At 38.4% G+C, this 20182-nt stretch overlaps 1 protein-coding gene across 1 annotated transcript; it reads left to right on the top strand.

Moving 5' to 3' along the window:
- Positions 1-8200: 8200 nt before the first annotated feature.
- LOC149154846 (thioredoxin reductase 1, mitochondrial-like) lies at positions 8201-19154 on the top strand. Its single transcript, XM_089441205.1, has 2 exons — positions 8201-9234; positions 18844-19154. Exons 1-2 carry the CDS (start codon positions 8292-8294, stop codon positions 18921-18923), a joined length of 1023 nt encoding a protein of 340 aa, XP_089297331.1. The 5' UTR covers positions 8201-8291; the 3' UTR covers positions 18924-19154.
- Positions 19155-20182: the final 1028 nt, after the last annotated feature.

The raw sequence follows: 20182 nt of genomic DNA, 5'->3' as shown, positions 1-20182 counted from the left end.
GTGGGGTGAACTCCTTCATCATTTGTTATTATCATACTGTTTTGGTGATGTTCTTGTCTGTTGTATGATGTTGTTCAGTCATTTTTTATGTTAATTTGTACATGAAATTTACATAAAAACACTTAAAACTCATGATAAAACTTGCAATTAACCTCATGAATCCTTCAACACTTTTACATATTCTTAAGAGGAATTTAGTACAACAAAAGTAATTTTCCCTTTCAGATCACAAGATGTCATCAATGAATACAATAACAAACTTTTCCAAATAAGGACGCAACACATTATTTATCAAGCACCTGAAAGTAGCAAGAGCATTAGTCAAACCGAATGGAACTACAACAAAATCATAATGCCCATACCTGGTCCAGAAAGCAGTCTTGTATATGTCCTCTTCCTTGATGCATACATAATGATATCTTGATCTCAAATCATCTTCAGGAACATTGTTGGTCCCTTCAACTGATTGAACAAGTCATCAATAATCTGCAACAGATACCTATTCTTGATGGTCACTTTGTTCAACTGCCTATAATCAATGCATAACCTAAGAGTACCATCCTTCTTCTTCAAAAACAATATCGGTGCACCCCAAGGTGATACACTTGGCCTAATGTATCCCTTGTCAAACATTCCCTTCAAATGTAACTTTAGCTCTACTAACTCTAGTGTGCTCATCCTGTACAGTGCCTTCGATGTTGGTGCTTCCCTAGTACCAACTCAATGGAAAAGTCCACTTCTATGTGAGGTGACATCTATGAAATCTTTGCTAGAAACACATCCTGAAACTGCTGCAAGCTCGAATACCTACTCAATACCTCTGCATCCTCAACATCCTTACTTTTATTACTAGAAATATGCACTACAAATAACACACACCCTTTTCTACGATTGTGCTTTTCCTGCATAGTTGTCACCATTCTAACTGATGTTTCCTTCTTCTTACCTTGCAAGATCATTTGTTCTCCATTGTCATCCAAACACTCAATAGCCTTATCATAACAATCCACCTTAGTTCTATGAATATACAACCAATCCATACTCAAAAGCATACTATATGATCCCAACAACAATACATTCAAATGTGTTGAGGTAGGCATACCATTCAAATCGAATGCACAAGCTCTTACCCAGTGATATACTCTCTTCTTTGTACTTGTAGCCAACTGCACTAACCAGGATTTTACATGCACTTATTTATTCAAACCACACATATCCACTAGGTTAGGACTAACATAACTATAATTAGATCCAGGGTCAATCAAATTGGAAACAACTTGATCACAAAGGTTACAGTCCATCTCGATAACAGTTGTCTGGTGCTCTGCCTGGTTGTTATCTAGCATTGTATAAATCCGTGGAATGCTCTGCCCAACATCCCCAACTGTCTTGGTTTCCTATGTATTGTAAATCTGAGGTCTACCATCCTAATTCTGCAGAAAAGCCCTCTTCAGGTGCTCTGTACTACATGTCCAACACTACAACCATCCTATACCATCACCTTTATTCTACTGCCCTCCATGTAGTGACCCGTTAAACTTCTTGTAAGGTGCAATATTTTCTTTCTCACCTACATCCTGAGGCCTTGTTCTTTTCGACTAGCATTTACCCTTAGCTTTGTTTTTCCATTTCCAACCTTGCTGAGATTCTGTCTAGTGTTTTGACTACTTGTAACAATGCTTCAATTTCCCAATAACTTCCTCAAGCGACTGAGTCTCATCATACTCAATCAGATCTCTAAATGATAATGGAAATCTACTGACAAATCTCTGAACTTTGGCCTTCTCATCTTTAAGATATGGTACATACCTCAACAAATCTAGGAACTTGGTCATGTACTCCTCATCTGTCATCAATCCCATCTTTAGCTCATAGAACTCCTTGACTTTGTTGTCGTAGTACCTCTCTGAAAAGTAATTCTTCATGAAAAGTCTCTTGAATTCATGCCAACTCAACTCTTATGTCCTAATGTCTCTAACCTGCTTCACATCATCCCACCAGATGTTTGCTTTCCCTTTGAGGTTGAAGATGGCTATTATGGCTTTCATGTTCTTTGTGTAATCATGGAGCTTAAAGAATTTCTTCATCCCAAGTAGCCATGCCTCTGCATCTTCTGACTTCTTTAAATCCCCATCAAAGGTAGGTGGCTTGGATTTCTTGAACTCATCTGGAAAATATCCCTTGTCACTCCTCGTGTAAGGATGATAACAATGACGATCATAGTGTCGGTCGGAACTAGAACTAGAATAGAACCTGTGTCCGTCACCTCTCCTATCCGGAGTATCCAAGAACCTGCCATCTCTGATCGTGTCATCTCTATCCGACTTGTGCCCACCATGAGACCTACTACCATATGCCCCATTTGTCATGTCCTCCTACCCATGGTTGATCTGAAGTAGTCCCTGTCTCTGCAATTTTGACAAACTTTGAAGGATTATTGCATTGGCTTCTGCTTGTTTCTCATGTGCTTGAATGATCTTGTCATTATCTACCTTGCAACTTCTTATTTCTGCATTCAAGCTTCTCATTGTGTCTGCTAAGTTATAAGAATGCCCAACACCACACTGCTCATCTGATCCATAGGGATAATCTCATGAACTGTAGTCTACCATCTTGCTAGTCATATTTGATCTCTTTCCTGTAAGTACACCATGTCAACTAAAACCAAAACATAACATAATAAACATACCTCAGTATAGTTCAAGGGAGGATATCTCATCTGTAAGATCAACCAAATTAGCACAATACATGTATAATCATAATCACATCAACATATAACATTAGTTTAACCACTATCCAGTTATCAATGCATGACCATACCAACCACATACCATGACCTCATGCATGACAACTACAACCATATCAATATATGCATAACAATATATAAGCACTGACATGCATAACCAATGCATAATCGACATACACTCATGACGACCACATCCAACAACACACCATCCACTTCCACATGGTGACACCACTGCAACCATGGCCACCACCATGCATACACAACAAGTACATAGACCACAAGCATAGAGAACACATATATGCAACCGACATGAATGCATGACCAACACACCACCCATCTAGTCCAAGGGGAGAATCACACTATGATACCACTCTCTAACACCCTCCTCCCACATTTACCCAAGTTAAAAATTCCGCCGGGGTAAACATATAACGAGAGGCTACTATGACGTGAGTCAACTTCCAATGTATAGTTAAGGAAGTGGAACCGATGGAACAAAACCATTATAACCTTCCACACATGCTACAAAATCTTCAGGAGCTAGCCAACCCTTCCAGGTGACCAACCCCTGAGGCAACTTGACATTTCACTAATTTGGACCCCCAACCACTCCCATGAAAAGCCATGCATGCGAATGAGGCCTTCCAGTCACTCCCACAACATGGGCATGCCAACGACTGTGGAATTTTTTAGCTAGTTCTAAGCTAGCGACCCTAGATTTTGTGCCACATTTCCAAGGCCAGGACCCAAGCCACTGCCCAGAACTTCATGAAACCTTCAAAAATGATAAATGACACTGAAACAAAGGTACTAATGAAAAAATTTGGTCAATGACTTGAATGGACCCCTACTAGCCATAACAGGCATTTCGTCAAACATGTCACAAATATGTAATCTATAGGTCATAACAACATATATGAGCCTAGAGATCTCATACTTATCTGAAATTCGTAAAGAAGCATTGTTTCCTTATCACAATAGTTGCATTATCATCTATTAGGTCATATATTCATTGTACTTTCAACCACTAATCAAAACATGATGGAAACCATACATCAAGTATGTCATAAAACATACTCATAACCAACATATAACCAACATAAATACAAGGATATAACAACCATAAAATCCACATATAAGCCAGTACATTTACACATGATATACCAAGGAGAAATAACTCTTATTAATGAATGCAAAAGCCAACCAAGTATGGGACTTCCATAAACCACCTGACCATAGATTGGCTGAACCAAATATTTCTTTCAGCCAATCACCCTCGTGCCATATTCCAAACATGAATGTGGGACTCAAAACCAAACCAAACCAGGTTTCCATAGGCTTTACCACAATCCCCACTGGATCACTAGGCCCTAAACAAGCATGGATGCCACTGGATTTCTCCACCTACATCGTGAGGAATTTTCATGTCTCCTAGTCTCTAGGCTTTATCATATATCCCACCATACAACGGTCGAGGATTCCTAGGCCTAATCAAGACTCCACCCTCCAGGCTTTACCGTATATCCCACCATTCACCGGCTAAGGATTCCTAGGCCTGATCAAGGGCACACACCTCTAGGATTTACCATATATCCCGCCATACAACGGTCGAGGATTCCTAGGCCCATTGAGGCACACGAAATCCGGCTTTACCGTAATCCCAATCTGATTCAGGGATTCCTAGGCCATGTGTTCTTTCTTTCAAAGACCACCTCACTCAGTTTTGAAACCATCCGACAATCTAGCTCAACCAAATAAAAGAGAACCCATCACACTATGGCTATCCAGAAATGGAAAATAAAGGCTGAAGAACATTGTCACACCTGGAGAAACCCATGCTAATGATAATAAGGGAACGCAATACACAAATGCATGTACCATGCACGCCAAATCTAGCAATGAAATCACACATGCAAATGGATACCTACAAATAATCCCCCTATCGCTGCTTGATCCTGCTTTTCCTTGCTTGATCTTTGCTTCCTCTTTGTCTTCTTTGCTTTCATTGATCCAAAGCTGAAGTGCTCCCAGAAAACTCTAAGTGTCCAAGAGTGCGAGAGAGAGAGAATAGAGAGAGAGCTCCAAAACTCAATTGACAAAAGGTACCAACTGATCCTCACAAGCCTTTTTATTAACGAGGCCTTTATTTTCTTCAATTTTCCATTATTTTCCTTCATTTTCCTCCTCACATACAACTTGTGACCTTTCACCTTCCTTTTCTCCTAATTTCCATTAATTTCATAAATAAAATACCAATTAATGCCTTATGCCTTTCCAAAGCTTTTGTCATTACCTTTGCTAATTTCCTTAGCCATAATAAACCAAATGAATGCCCACACTAGGATGTTTTGTCGAACATTCAACTTGTAATACGTGGCCCATGACCTTGGTTATTATTTTTCCTTTATCAACTTTATTACATGGAATTTTGACTAGGGCTATTACACTTCTGAACTGGAGTTTCTGGGCTATAACTGCATGGAAGCAGTATCATGTGTGTGATTCGAGCCCTATAATCACACCCTTGTAGGCTTGTGCATGTGGTTGGGAGTTTATGTCAGTGAAAATGGGCCCCAACTAAGGGCTTGGTCACCTGGGGTGGTTCTTTGGCCCCTAAGTGTCTTGTAAGCCTCGCAAGATGTTAATTGGTGGTCAATAAGTCTTAGTTGTAGGCCCCACTTCCTTAACTGGAGCTAGGAGGTCGGGTCATGTCATAATGGTACTCCGCTTCACATTTACCTGGAGGGCTTGTAAAAGCGGGTAAATGTTGGGGAGAAGGTGTTACATTAGGTGCCTACATATGTCCTTTCCGCAGATACAGGTAAGTCATGAGATTTAAACCTTGAATATCTCATAACATCTCATTTTCATGACACTTACCAATTAAGTTGAAAATGTTAATCGGTGTTAATATAAAATAAACTTAATTTTTTAGTTAAAAGATTAATCAATATTACTATCAAATAAATTAATATATTTAATTAAAACTTTTAAATTTAATAATAATCTTATAAGAATTATAATTTTTTTACTATAAAATTTAATTCTCCAAAATATTGGTTTTAATCAAAATAAAATCACTTTAAAAAAAGTTAAATTTTTAATGGCTTAGTTTAAGAAGGTGATTTTGGCCTTTTCTACTCTAATTTGTTTTTTTAAGAGATTGCAATATTTTATCTTTTAAATTGTATTTTTTTAAGGAATAAGCAAGGGCTTTTATGTTAATAAAGTTGGATTATGGGCTAGAACCCTTACACAAAGCTTTTAATTTTTAACAAAAGAGGAGATCATTAGTCCATTCAAAATGATTGCTAGTTCCGAACCTGTGAATCCTTCATATATTGAAAACATAGCTACTATATACTCGACAAAAAACCCAAGTATTAATAGGAATTTACATGGCAACATAGATAATAAAAAATTTGTTGATACTACAACATACACCAACAAGAAGCTCAATAATAAACAATGACCATGTCTCATGATGTCAGACCCTCGCCAACAACGAGGTCTTTTCCTTTCTGAGGTAACACTGGAACCAACCCCCCCAAGTCAAGTTGTGCTCCACCAGACTTGGAGATCTCCAACGCAGGAACTCGAGCACTAAGAGAATTAACCTCCTCACACAAACCGTTCAACATTTGCTCCATTTCATCATATGCATGAGTAACTTAGCCTCCAGGAAGAGTTGAAAGGATTGCCCTTGCCTTTCAACCATATCCTCCAACTGCTGGATGGAAACCAAGAGTGACTCGACCGCTTCTAGCAACCTATCAAATAACATGTCGACATTGAAGTTCTCCAAATTTACCGAGGGGTCCACCATATTTGAATAGAACCTCAATACCTAGTGAGCTAAAGCACAAACAAATATTCTCCACGCTCTATCCCAACATGAATTAGTGGCACTTGAATAGACTGGGAGGCTGAATGATTCATTATGTACACAACATTGAAGCCCTGCCACGAGCCAAACTACAACAAGATTTCCAATGTCATATTAGAGTCCTCATCAGTACAAGGAATACACGATTGATGAATGCCATGGGACAATAAGATTAAATCCTCCCACTGCTTGATGAGTGAACTCTGCAGTCGAGGAATTCTAGAGCAAATCCCACCAAGAACGAATTAGATAGACTAGACACTCAATACTAGAAAGGGATAATGCAACATGCCACTTGTAATTGATAACATGACACTAGGAAGGGGCCTCGAGGATTTGTGGCTGAAAAAGGAAAGGTTGCCGGATCTCGAGGTTCTTCCTTTTCTAGAGACGAGCCAAGGGATGAGCTAAGCGGGAGGTAATTAACCACCAACCGATTCAAATTTTTTTTTCAATGATGCCAAATTTAATAAGGAAATTACACCTTGGAAATCCAATCATGACTAAGAGATGGGGAAATTAGTGAAACTATGATCTATTTCCAATTTGCCTTGACCCAAATAAGATTTTTTTGGCCAGAGCAACTACCACTGAATTCAAATGCCTATACATGTTAGAGAGATCTAACTACTCGAACTAAGAGGCAATTACAATAATCCTTTGAAGCAAGAGAGAAAAATCAGAGCATGTCGCCTTCTTAACCTTGTTCATTTGGCAGATAACAAGTATTGAAGCACAAAAAACCATTAGATTAGGTATTTTCTTTGCAATAGCTATTTCCAAACCTTTCCACAAAGTGAGATACTCAGCTTGATTATTGGTTGCTAGGCCAAGTCCCAGGCATATTGTGACACAAATTTTCCATCAAGACTAAATAAAGCTCATCTTGCTCCTCCCTTCCCTTTTAAATTATATTTTTAATAAAAAAAATTATTTTTTGAAAAATCTTTGAAAACTAAAGATTATACAGAATCAACGCCTTAAAATTACAAATTTTCCAATTTTTAATTAAATTTAAAAACAAAAAACAAAAATAAATTTACATTATCCCCATACTTAAATTTACATTATTATTTTTTCGACCATTAATATATCTTAATGCATGGAGTATTTACTTAGGGACAAGGAAAACTTATAAACAGTTGATAACCGAAAAATTCAAAAAGAAAATCTAAACCTTCTAAATTTTAAAATTTTAATAAAAATTCACAAATAATAGAATTATAATTTAAATTACATTAATTTTTAATTTATTTATTTAATAAACGTATTTGGATTTTTTTTTAACAAAAATAACCTCTTAAACCTGTAATTCCAACCAATAAAACAAATTATAATCACATTTTAAAGGAAAAAAACCAAATACCGAAAAGACTAAAAAAGTAGGCGCATTCGATCGTTCTTGTTCCGTGTGTAAATATCGCGCAGAATGGTCACAGAAAAACTACGTGGCAAAGAGCAGTTGGTAATTGACACCCCTTTCAATGATGATCGTAAATGATAAAGCTTGCCACGTCATCAATGGCGAGCGAGCGCAAAGATGTTTTTGTTTCTATAAATTCAAACCCAAACCCAGGGAAGGCAGTGTGGCCGAGTGATTGATCGGAAAGAAGAAGAAACATATCTCTGTTGTCGTCGACAAATTCGTTCAGGAAGAGAATGGGAACGACGGGGGAGGCAGAGTTGGAAAGGATGAGAACGGCCACATGTATAGTAGGGAGCGGACCGGCGGCGCACACGGCCGCGATATACACCGCGCGGGCGGAGCTGAAGCCCATTCTCTTCGAAGGATGGATGGCCAACGGCATCGCCCCCGGCGGCCAACTCACGACTACAACTGACGTAGAAAACTTCCCAGGGTTCCCACAGGGGATAATGGGGATGGACTTGACAGAGAAATTCAAGGAGCAGAGTGTCCGTTTCGGGACGCGGGTTTTCACGGAGACAGTTGTGCGCCTCGATTTGTCTGTGAGGCCATTCAGGCTTTACACGGACACAAAGCAGGTGGACGCGGATACTGTCATCATTGCCACGGGGGCGGTGGCAAAGCGCCTGGATTTTCCGGGTGCCGGCGAGGGAGAAGACGGGTTCTGGAACAAGGGCATCTCCGCCTGCGCCGTTTGCGATGGCGCCGCTCCCATTTTCCGCAACCGGCCGCTGGCGGTGATCGGGGGCGGAGACTCTGCCATGGAGGAGGCGAACTTCTTGACTAAATACGGTAGCAAAGTTTACATCATTCACAGGCGGGATGCCTTCAGGGCCAGCAAGATCATGCAGAAGAGGGCGCTGGATAACCCCAAGATCGAGGTCATATGGAATACGGAGGTCCTCAAAGCTTTTGGGAACGAGAGAGGCTTGCTCAGTGGACTCAATCTGCGGAACATAGTGAAAAATGAGGAGTCGTCGTTGGAAGTGTCAGGGCTGTTCTTCGCCATCGGGCATGAGCCGGCCACAAAGTTTCTGGAGGGGCAGTTGGAGTTGGACTCAGAAGGTTACATTGTGACAAGTCCTGGAACCACTCAGACGAGTATTCCGGGGGTTTTGGCCGCCGGAGATGTTCAGGACAAGAGATGGCGCCAAGCCATCACCGCTGCTGGCACAGGTATGTGTTTAGTTGGGTCTTTTGCTATCGATTTAATTAATTTTGGGGTACCCAGTTTCATCGATTTAATTAATGTTGGGGATACAGTTTCATTTTCACCGAAAGGTCGGGTTTGGTCATTAATATCTCCAGCCACAACTCCCCTAATTTGTTTTAATTGTATCCAGATGGACTCATCTAATTTATTTTAATTTTAATTTTATCTTGATTGCTTTCAATGTCCTACGAAGACCAAACCTCATAATGTGTCTGTGGGAGGCTAACTCACTGTCGAGTGAAAGGATTACTGTATGAGTGTAACAGTACAGATTTATGCCATCCCAGTGCCTTTTGGGCTAATATTTGCATCAATTTTGTTTGCATTCTTTACAGTTTACATTGTTGTTTATGAGTGCGAGTACCTGATAGCGTATAACTCTTAAGTTGTCATGATTTTTGTCTCAATATAGATACTCATAACGGGGATGGCGCTTCTTTACTTAATGGTTGATTGAGTTGAGTATGCTTGTTTGTTTGGCTTGCACCACTTTTGTGTGATGTATTGTTGCCCCTCTAAAACAACAATTTGATTTGTCTATCATGTGGTGTCTTGAAATTCCTTTTACAACCATAAAGTCTCATCTCCTCTTGTGTGTTGTCTCACTGTGGTTGTGAGATCTGGTCAGTGACAACTTACAAGTTCCAACGTTCTGCAATCTTTATGCAAATGAGGGCAGCTTCAAGGGAGTAACATAATGTTTAATTGGTTGTGGGGTGAGTATGCTTGCTACTTGGCCTTCCCCTCCTATGTGGAACTTGATGGCAACTAGGAATTGGTTATACGACTATAAAATATCCTCTCTACATAATGGTTCATTGGTTGTGGGTAAGTATGCTTTCTTGTTCAGCTTGCTCCTCCTCACACCCTCCTTTATGGGATGTATTGTGGGGGCTTTATGCCTATCTTGTGGTGTTTGGGAATTGCATAATGGTTGATTGTGTGTGGGATGAGTATGTTTGCTTGCACATTCTTCTTCTCCTCCTCACACCCTCTTGATTGGTTGATTGGTTGCAGTATGAGTACACTTGTGTTAGGATTCTTATTGCTTAAGATGTGTCACAAACCATATGTCCAAGAAACATTGAAAAGGCTCTTTCATTAAATCAGAATACCTTTAAGGTAGGATTACAACATACAATGATACATCTAAAGCACTAAGTATCCTGAAAGTTTGCTTGCTCGGCCTTTCCTTTCTCCTTAGTGGGATGTGTTTTGTGGTTATTATTTCTATCTCACAATGTTTTGGTTGTGAGGCAAGTATGCTTGTTTTCTTGGCTGTCTCTTTCTCCATAGTGAGGTGTGTTGTGTGGGAGGTACATCCATCTTGTGGCATTTTGGAATTACTTCTATGACCATAAAATCTCCTCTCCACACAATAGTTGATTGTTTGTTAGTAGGTATGCTTGCTTACTTGAATTTCCCTTCCTGTGCAAGATTTGTAATGCTTATTGGGTGGCATCTTGGAATTAATAAATCTCATCTCCACATAATTGTTGATTGGTTGCAAGATGGCTATGTTTACTTGCTTGAATTTTCCTTTCACCTTTATAAAATTATATATATATATATATATATATATATATATTGTAACCCATAGGAATCAATGACTAGGTCAGTATTGTACTCGTGCGACACAGGGTTGATTCTGGCCACTACCACTATATCTTTGTGGGCCTATGACCTGCCCTCCTCTCCATAGACCAGGTCACAACCGATAGATTGAACCTTGGATCTCTTAGTTTGCTTGATTTCAAATCACTTTGATCACTAATTGAATTGCCCCTCGAGGCTTGAATTTGTGAATATTATGTGTTTCCTATAATGTTTGAAAATTATTTATACAACTATAAAATTTCATCTCTCTCCTCTTGGAAGTGCAACTCTTAGCATCAAGATTCTCGTAAAGTGTTCTTGTGTGCTAAATATCTTCTCTTGAACTTGCGAATATTAATATTTATTACAAAAAGCTCCTCAATGTTATGCTGGAGTACTTTCCCATGTACTTTTACTGTTGCATGCTCACCTACGATGAGATATTCATTGAAATTTCCAAAACCCAACAATTATCACATCTTTTTTTCTAGGATTTACTCTGATATTTTCTCTTAGCTCAGACTTAAGATGCGTGTGTGCTTTGTATAACTTACAAAGGGAAAAAATTGCAAACTCCACAAAGACTCATTATAAATACAAGAATCCCTGTATTTAGTCCTGAAGCATGCATCCTCTCTTGATACACTTCACTATAGAGTCCAGACTATTGTTGGGTAGTATTGATGGCTACATAATTGTCTGGTTTTCTTGTAATAGTGGTTTCCTTCTTATAGGATTAGATCGTCGTGTCTCTGGTTAGTTTAGGTTACTTGCTTTGTCTTGGATACATTAGTACACTACTATGTGCTCCTTGCTTGTAATTTTGCAATGTTTTGGCCTACAAGGTGTATAAAATTTATGATTTGCACCCTTAACCCAATTTACAAGTTTGCATGTGTTTGTTTAGGCCCAACCCACATGTTTTGTCATGTTAATATACATTTTTGTATGCATTCATTGCAAACATTATAAGAGTACTTCTACTATTTTTCATTCTCTTATCCACTGAAAATTAACACATAATTTTTGGCAAGCATTCACTCATATGAGACACTTGTTTTTGGTCAAGTTGACCCTGAGAAAAAAAAACCCCATAGCCTCTTGGGGAAAATCGGTCTTCAAAGGTGGATTTTATTGCTTGAGAAATTTAAACAAGTACATAAAATAAACTTAGTACTTATCTCCCTTTTCAGTTGTAGCATTAAATGCAAATTCTGGAAATTTGTGCCCATTGTAATTTTTAGGTTTCCACAAAATTTACATGCCCAAAAATTTAGCAAATTATCTCTGTTCAAATCCTCGAAAATTGTGCCTAGAATCTACCTCAAAAACATTGAAGTTTGCCTCGTTTTTTGTGCAAAACGCTGACTATACCTTCTTGAAATTTGTGCCAAACAATTGTTGAAACCTACCTCAAAAATCACGTTGCTTGTAGGTGACAGCCTTGAGTTTTGTGCCTTGAATTTCAGGGTAGACCAACATTGTTCCTCCTCGAAATTTGTGTTGGTCCTACACCAGGTGATATAGTACCAAGCAAAACTATGCCCTATGAACCGGTCACCCCCGAAGAAGGTGAACCTCCTGATTCTGATGTACTACTTGATGCACCTGAAACTTGTGGTGTGACCCCCTATTGAGGAGCTTGCTGCTCCACTTGATCAACTTCCCGAGACCTCCTCAAAGCCCTCTCCTCAAATGTCATATCTGTCTCAAGACTATCTTTCTATGTGCATGAAGATATATATGGTAGGCTCTGCTGGTCTCACTGTAACCCACTAGGATACTCGTCTTTGCAGTGGGTTCCAACTTCGTCCTCTTCTCCTCAGGGACGTGTGAATATGTAAGGCACTCAAATATCTTGATGTGCCCAATTTTTGGCTTCTTGCCAGTATACACCTCCTCAGGAGTCTTGCTCCCCAAGATTATGTGCAGGCTCCTGTTCTGCAAATAAACAATAGTGTTACACGCCTCAGCCCATAAGAAGAAAGGTAAACTTTGATCATGCAACATTGCTCTAGTTGCACCCACAATGGTCCTGTTCTTCCTCTCTACCACCCCATTCTGCTGAGGGTTATAAGGCACAATGAACTCCCTCTTGATGCCAACACTCCCACAAAAATCCCTCATCTCTGTTGAAGTGTACTCGGCTCCATTGTCTGATCTCAACACCTTGATTTGCTTCCTTGTTTGGTTCTCCAGAAGACCTCATCCTTGGTCTTCAGGAAGTAAATCCAAGTCCTCTTTGATTGGTTATCAATGAATGTCACATAGTACTCATATCCACTCAATGAAACATGGGACATAGGACCACATACATTAGAATGAATCAAGTCAAGGATACTTGCAGCTTTGTTGTCATTGCTCCGGAAATGTGTCTTGGTGTACTTTCCCAAAGCACACCTTTGCACACATCATGATGCTCTGTGCTGAAGTTAGGCAACCTTGTAATTATCTCCCTCGACATCTTGAAAGCTCCATGGTGCAAGTGGGCCATTCTCTTGTGCCACGACTCACATAGCTCGCTGCCACTGGTCTGCGCTACCATAACTCTAAGAGGATGAAATAAAAGTCTATACAGTCTCCCATTATGAGCTCCAATCACACGAGCAGACTTGATATTGGATCCCCCGGGATAATCAACACTTGTCCCTTTCGGAATAGTACCTCATACCTCTTGTCCTCCAAGCTAGAGATTGATATCAAACTCTTCTTCAACCCTGGAACATAAAGAACATATGTAGCCTTTAGAGGAGGTGATGACTCCCTCTGAAATGAAACTGTCCCCATACCTGCCGTTGACTTTGGAGTTATCGCCAAGCACAACCTCCAAGTTAATGTCATCCTCCAAAAGGCTTGTGAAGTGCTTTTGTTTTTTGTGCAAAAAGTTGACTGTACCTCTTTGAAATTCATGCCAAACAGTGGCTAAAACTTGCCTTATAAAAATCAGGCTGCCTGTAGGTGGCGGTCTCGAAATTTGTGCTTTGAATTTTAGGCAAGACTAGTGTTGTTCCTTGAAATTCATGCTGGTTTGTTCCTTGATTTTTGTGCCTCCTTGATTTTTTTTGTTGTTCTCCTTGAGTTGCAAGTACAACTACCTCCTAGAAATTTGAGCCCTCCTTTCTCTGTGCAACTTCTCCTCCTTCATGAAGTTTCTCCTCTCATGTCATTTGCTCGAGCTCTCTCTCAAGTGTGAAGTGAAGAATGAGATCCATTTTTCCTCTTTTGTCTCATTGGAAAAAAAATTGAATCCCTTAACTTAGGATCCAATGGTTGAGATTTAATCTCCAAATCTTAAGATGTGTGGTTGAGATCAATTATCTCAAAGGCCTCACACATTGGTCCCATCAGTTAAAAGTCTCTTAGTACCTTTTTCAAGTTGTGTACCTTTTCTATTTTTCTCATAAAGTGATTTTTCAACTCACTCTAATATTAGAAAAGTACCATATGTACTTTACACAAAGTCACTTTATAAAGTACAAGTGACTTTAATATTAGAAAAAATATATGGTACAACACTTCTAAGTACCTTTTCCACTCATGACATTAATGTAACTCATAAATGTGACCAAGACAAAGGTAATTAATGTGCTTACTAGGCTAAAAGGGATAAAACCCTACTAACACCTCTCTTTGGTACTATTTCCAACACAAGGTTCACTAGAGTTCTTGTTATGATTCAAAATTTACATAATAGTTGTGCCTACTTTATCATGCTCATTCTGTGTCTTGGAGTTGCATGGTGCCGATTTTCACACTCTGGGTTGTGGGGTTTGCCAATGCGCAATACCAGATTGCTAGGGCATGCTGGTTTTAAAACCTGGGGTTGTGTGGTTTGTTGGCTTGCAACACTGGGTGGCTGGGCTTAATGTTTTGCAACACTATGTTATGGATTGTGGTGCTTGTAATTTTGAAAACCAAGGTTGTAGGTTTTGTTGGTTCACAATACAAGTTGTGGTACATCCCTTTCTTGAAAGATGGGGTTGAGTTTTTTTTATCCTGCACCTTATTGTCGTGGATCATATATCAACCCACACAGGGGGTTGCATGGTGTGTTTTGTTAGCAAATTCATGTTGTCCAATCTTTTTACTGATCCTCCTTTTTGGCTTTTGTGGCATCATCTTCAATCATCAAGAAATTTGTATCAACTTTTCTTACCTTCCTTTCAAGGGATATTTAATATAATATTTCACCACCTATGACCCAAATGCTTTGAAATGAAAAAAATTCCATAGTAAAATGTCTTGTTTAACTACCTCTTGAGGAGGCGACTTACCTAGGGTGTTTTTTCAATTGATTGTTTGTCCAACTTGAATTTCTTCTGTTGCTAGGTATATTATTGTTTTTTTTTTGTGTAAGCTTGGTAGTACTTCCTTCTTTTATTAATTATCTATAAGCAGGTAACATAAATATGTTTGGTGGCCTCAACCTCCCCGAGGGAAACCAGGTCTGTTGGCCACTGATCAACATCATAAGCTGTCCAAAATTTAAACAGTTTGATCATTATCATCCATGCTAAGTTTGCTACTGTATCTACTATATGCTTAATCCTTTGACTTGTAAAGTAAATGCTATCCATCATAAAAACAAAATTTACTTTCTACTACTCTGCATCAGTCATCAGATGACTCAATAGGTGTCGGGTCCTTGGCACTTGACCCGGGCACTTCGTTCTGCAGCAAGGTTTGGATTTGTTTTTCCATTCGCCCAAAACAGAGGTTCTAGTGATATTGTTGTACTTGCACCGCCTGGATTTCCTTTTGGATGTCCTTTAGACTTGGTTCCTCCTAATGGGCTTGCTTCAGTTCTTCTCTGTCCCTGTATGTTATCATGGCCCTGGCCAGCAGGTTCTTCATGACCCAGTACTACTAGATGGTCTGTCTGAACAGTGTTTGACGGCCTCTGGTATGCCCTGGGTCGATGAGCAATGGCTCCCAGTCCTCCATTGGAAGTTCTTCATTTACCGCCTTGGCATTTAACTCTGCCTCCCAAGTTGCTATTACAAATTTTACTTGTGCTGGTGTTCCTGCATGGTATGCATACATTAAATTTTGCATGCTTTCCTCACCTGTTTTCCTTCCCCTTTTTCGCTGGGTTTTGCTCACTGAAGCCACTAGATCCTTCATTTTATTTTCTACCTGTTTACTTGCCCACCGACCTCCTTTTCTTCCCTGCCTTGCTTCTGCCTTCACCATATTTTCCTTCTGCAATTCTTTCAGTCCCCACCGCTCTCGCATTCTTACCTACTCCTGATGATGGAGCGTCGGAGTCTGAATGGTAGAGGAGTTAAATAAACCTGTAATGTTAACATAAGTGCAAACATTAAAACCAATCCGAATTTCATTCACGGCCTGCTGCCTTTCCTTGTAATTCTTCTTTACAAAATACCAACTGCGAATTTTCTCTCAGCAACCCGGTTGCCCCCAATTCCCTTCCCATCTTTCCTTGGTCCTTGCTCATGCAACAGTAAGGGTATCGCTTCCCTCCTCCGCTCAAATCCCCCCTTGGAGTCCTCAAACTGGGATCCACGTTGTGGTCCAGCTCTGCTTAAATCCCCCCTTGGAGTCCTCACACTGGGATCCACGCTGTGGTCCAGCTCCGCTCCTGGGAGCTGGCATACAAGGTTTGGGGTGACCAAAGTCAGAAATGCAAGGTGTTGGCTCCGTTTCTGCCACAAGGGCAGACCCACTAGACTTGAGATGCCCTGACACCTCCCTCTTATCATTACGAGTTCTGCCTGCCCCTGCAGTCCATCTCGACTCAGGACGCCTGAGAATGGATTTAGTTGCTTGTGGGGTATTCCCCCCCAGCCAGACTTTGCTAGGTATATTATTGTTGTTTATATTAGAGAGTGTTTCGATTTCCTTTAACGAGACACTGATATTATTTGGATTATCTTCTCTTACCTTTCTTCAACAGAATTTTTACTTTACTATTTCACCACCTAAACCCTAAATGCTCTGAAATAAAAAAAAATCCATTGTAAAATGTTTTGTTTAACTACACTGTTGAGGAGGGTTGCCTAGAGTGTTCTCAATTGTTTGTTTTGGTGAACTTGACTTTCTTCTGTTGCTCGGTATACTATTTGTTGTTTATCTAGAGACCGTTTCAATTCCCTTTAAAGAAAACACTGATAAATAAAAGGAACACATGTTTTTGGACTTGTGTATTGCAAGAGATCATAGTGTCAGATGAATAACGTATATCTGAAGAGCTTGTGGTTGTTTAAATATGCAAACAGTAGCATCATATTTTCATCATTGTTTGATTTTGGTCATTTTCTTAGTCACAGTGGGCTTTTGAGCTGCTATAACATTCTTACAGTTTATATGATTCTTTGGATCGTTCTTGAACTTTGAAGATTGTTTTGCTTTGATCTGAATGCTACATGGATGCTTATTTTGCCTGAGTTTTAATAAATAGATATTCACATACACATTTATTTGCATTTAATCTTTTCCCCTAAGTGATTCCTTGGATCTTTTTGAACTTCGGAGATTGTTCTCCTTTGGTTTGGATGCTCCATGAATTTGGAGGCTTCATGAATGCTTATTTTGCTTGATATCTTTTTGAACTTCGGAGATTGTCCTCCTTTTATTTGGATGCTCCATGAATTTGGATGCTTATTTTGCTTGAATTTTAATAAATAATATTCACATACACATTTATCTGCATTTTGTGTTTTAACTTTCAAATTGAATCTTCAATTTTTTTATGATTATTGGAATATTTTCTATATTAGAGTTTATCCCTTTTTATTCTCCACTTTGCTGTTATTGGCCATGTTCTCATAATCTAGTTGTTAAACATGTACTTTTCTTAAGAATAAATAGACATTAAGGTAACTAATTGTTGATACTGAAATCCATGACTTGTAATACACCTATCCCATTACCTCTGGTCTACAATTTCCTTTCCTCCTCATTACCTTTCAGTTAAAAATTTCCTCCTCGTTACCTTAACAAATAGCGAATCAAGATCCATCTAATGTTTTCCCTATTAAATGACACTTGCACCAAAACTACTAACATAATTTTAAAATAAATTTTATATCCCTTTTTTTTTAAATTGAATAATTATTAAAAGCTACATGGAAAGACGAACATGTTTTAATTGTTTTCTTTTCCAGTTTACTAAGTTGCACTGAACAGAAATAAATGCTTGTTTGCACTAGGTATATGGTCAGGGTCAGAGCAAAGTAATATGAGGGGAAAAATAGCTGAATTATCAAGATCCCAGTCTTTCAAATAAAAATAACTCAGCCTCAGGTATCAGAACATAGAGCAATGAAAATAACCAGTTTAGAACATAGTAATAGGATGAAACATTTCTGCTTAAGAAAGGCGTACCGTTAGTTCAGAACATAGAGGAATAGGATGAAACATTTCTGCTCAAGAAAGACATACTTTTAGTTCAGAACATAGAAGAATAGGACGAAACATTTCTGCTCAAGAATGACATACCTTAATTCAGAACATGGAGGAATAGGATGAAACATTTGTGCTTTCAGAACATAGACGAATAGGATGAAACATTTCTGCTTAAGAAAGGAATACCTTTAGTTCAGAACATAGAGGAATAGAATCGGACATTTCTGCTTAAGAGAGACATACCTTTAGTTCAGAACATAGAAGAATAGAATGAAACATTTCTGCTTAAGAAAGACATAGTTTTATTATTATTATATTGGTTTTATATACTCACATCTTATTTATAATATTATTATTATTTCGTATGCACATTGCATAATGTTTAAATTATTTAAATTAATAATGAGAATCTCTCTCTCTATATATAAACAACTGGAATAAACTTTTAAAAAATGATTTGTAAAATAAAACTAAATATTTGAATATTTGTTTATGATTTTTTTTTAATATTTGATAATTTAAAATTAAAATGAATTTACACTTATTTTGCTAGTTTTAAATTTAAACTTTTTTATGTTTTTATAATGCATTGCATTCTGTCTTTACAGGATGCATGGCAGCACTAGAAGCCGAGCACTTTTTACAGGAGGTAGGGGTACAAGAGGGCAAGTATAGTTCATCGCTTTAGGTGGACACGGGTGATATTTACAGTTCCAAACAGAAGTCTTCTTTTTCCGTACTACATAGAACACTCTTCTATTCAGCTTAGGTGTGGGTCTGAATTTTACTATTAAGGCTATATGCTATATAACAGCATCAAATGACCTTTCGCATTTTTCACCATTGAGGTATTTATTCGCTTTGTACTATGTTATTTTTATGAGTTATGAAAAGAGTCCGGATTACCTTTTCCATTGAAGAGATGTTTATATCATTTTTAAGTAGTGTGTCTTGAAATTTTCGATATGTTTACTTAATTATAAATGGCTAAACTTTGTTATTATACGCGGTTGAAATTAAAGTCTATATTCTAAATGGCCGACATTGTTATTATATGGTTGAAATTGAAGTCTATATTCTAAATGGCCGACATTGTTATTATATGGTTGAAATTAAAGTCGATGGGTTTTTTTGGAGTATGACGAAATAGGAGATAAGACTCTACATTGAAAAGTTCAGAGTATTACATTTATTGGGGGGTTGGGTGGCAAATATGATAGGTACGAGATGTTTAGTTTAGCGATGAAGAATTAAAAATATTATGAGTATCTTTTTGGGTAATATTACTCTGAGTATTCTTAGGATACTGATTGTTATGTGGAGTATTATTAGAGGTACTGATTGTTATGTGGATTGTTTAAAATTATAAGAAATTTGGTCACTTGAGAATAATATTTATGGATATGGTCACGGTTTAATGACTTATCCTAGTTAATTTTGAAAATGATATATAATATGTTGTAATGCAAAAGTCTTCAATTATATGAAAATAGTGAAGGGAGCTTTAATTGAATAGTTTATATGTGCAAAATACTTGCTAAGATTTTGCAAATAGGGTGGCAAACAAGTGGGCTTGATTGTGGTGAAAACTCCATAGTTAAGCATGCTTGAGTCAAAGGAGTCTTAGGATCACTGACCTCCTAGATAGTCTTGGTTACTAGGTATAGGCCTTGGAGGTGAATGTTATGCGATTATTTCACTGTTATCATTTCCACTTCTTCACCCCTATGAACATCACCCAATGTAATGAGTGATATGTGGACTATTCAAAATCACGAGAATTTGGTTTATTGAGGCTAGTACTCATAGGTATGGTCATAGTTTAATGTCTTACTCTGCATAGTTAATCCCTAAAATGATATCTAATATGTTGCATTGCGAAAACCTCGCGATTAGGTTTTATAAACTAATTACACATCTCACCAAAAAATCTAATATTAATTGTTA

This window comes from Pinus tabuliformis, chromosome 9 (assembly GCF_031772625.1).
Source record: "Pinus tabuliformis cultivar Carrire ecotype Pingquan chromosome 9, CPIR1, whole genome shotgun sequence".
Taxonomy (NCBI): domain Eukaryota; kingdom Viridiplantae; phylum Streptophyta; class Pinopsida; order Pinales; family Pinaceae; genus Pinus; species Pinus tabuliformis.
The sequence above is the reverse complement of the archived record's forward strand: the minus strand, read 5'-3'. Positions and strand labels throughout refer to the sequence as shown.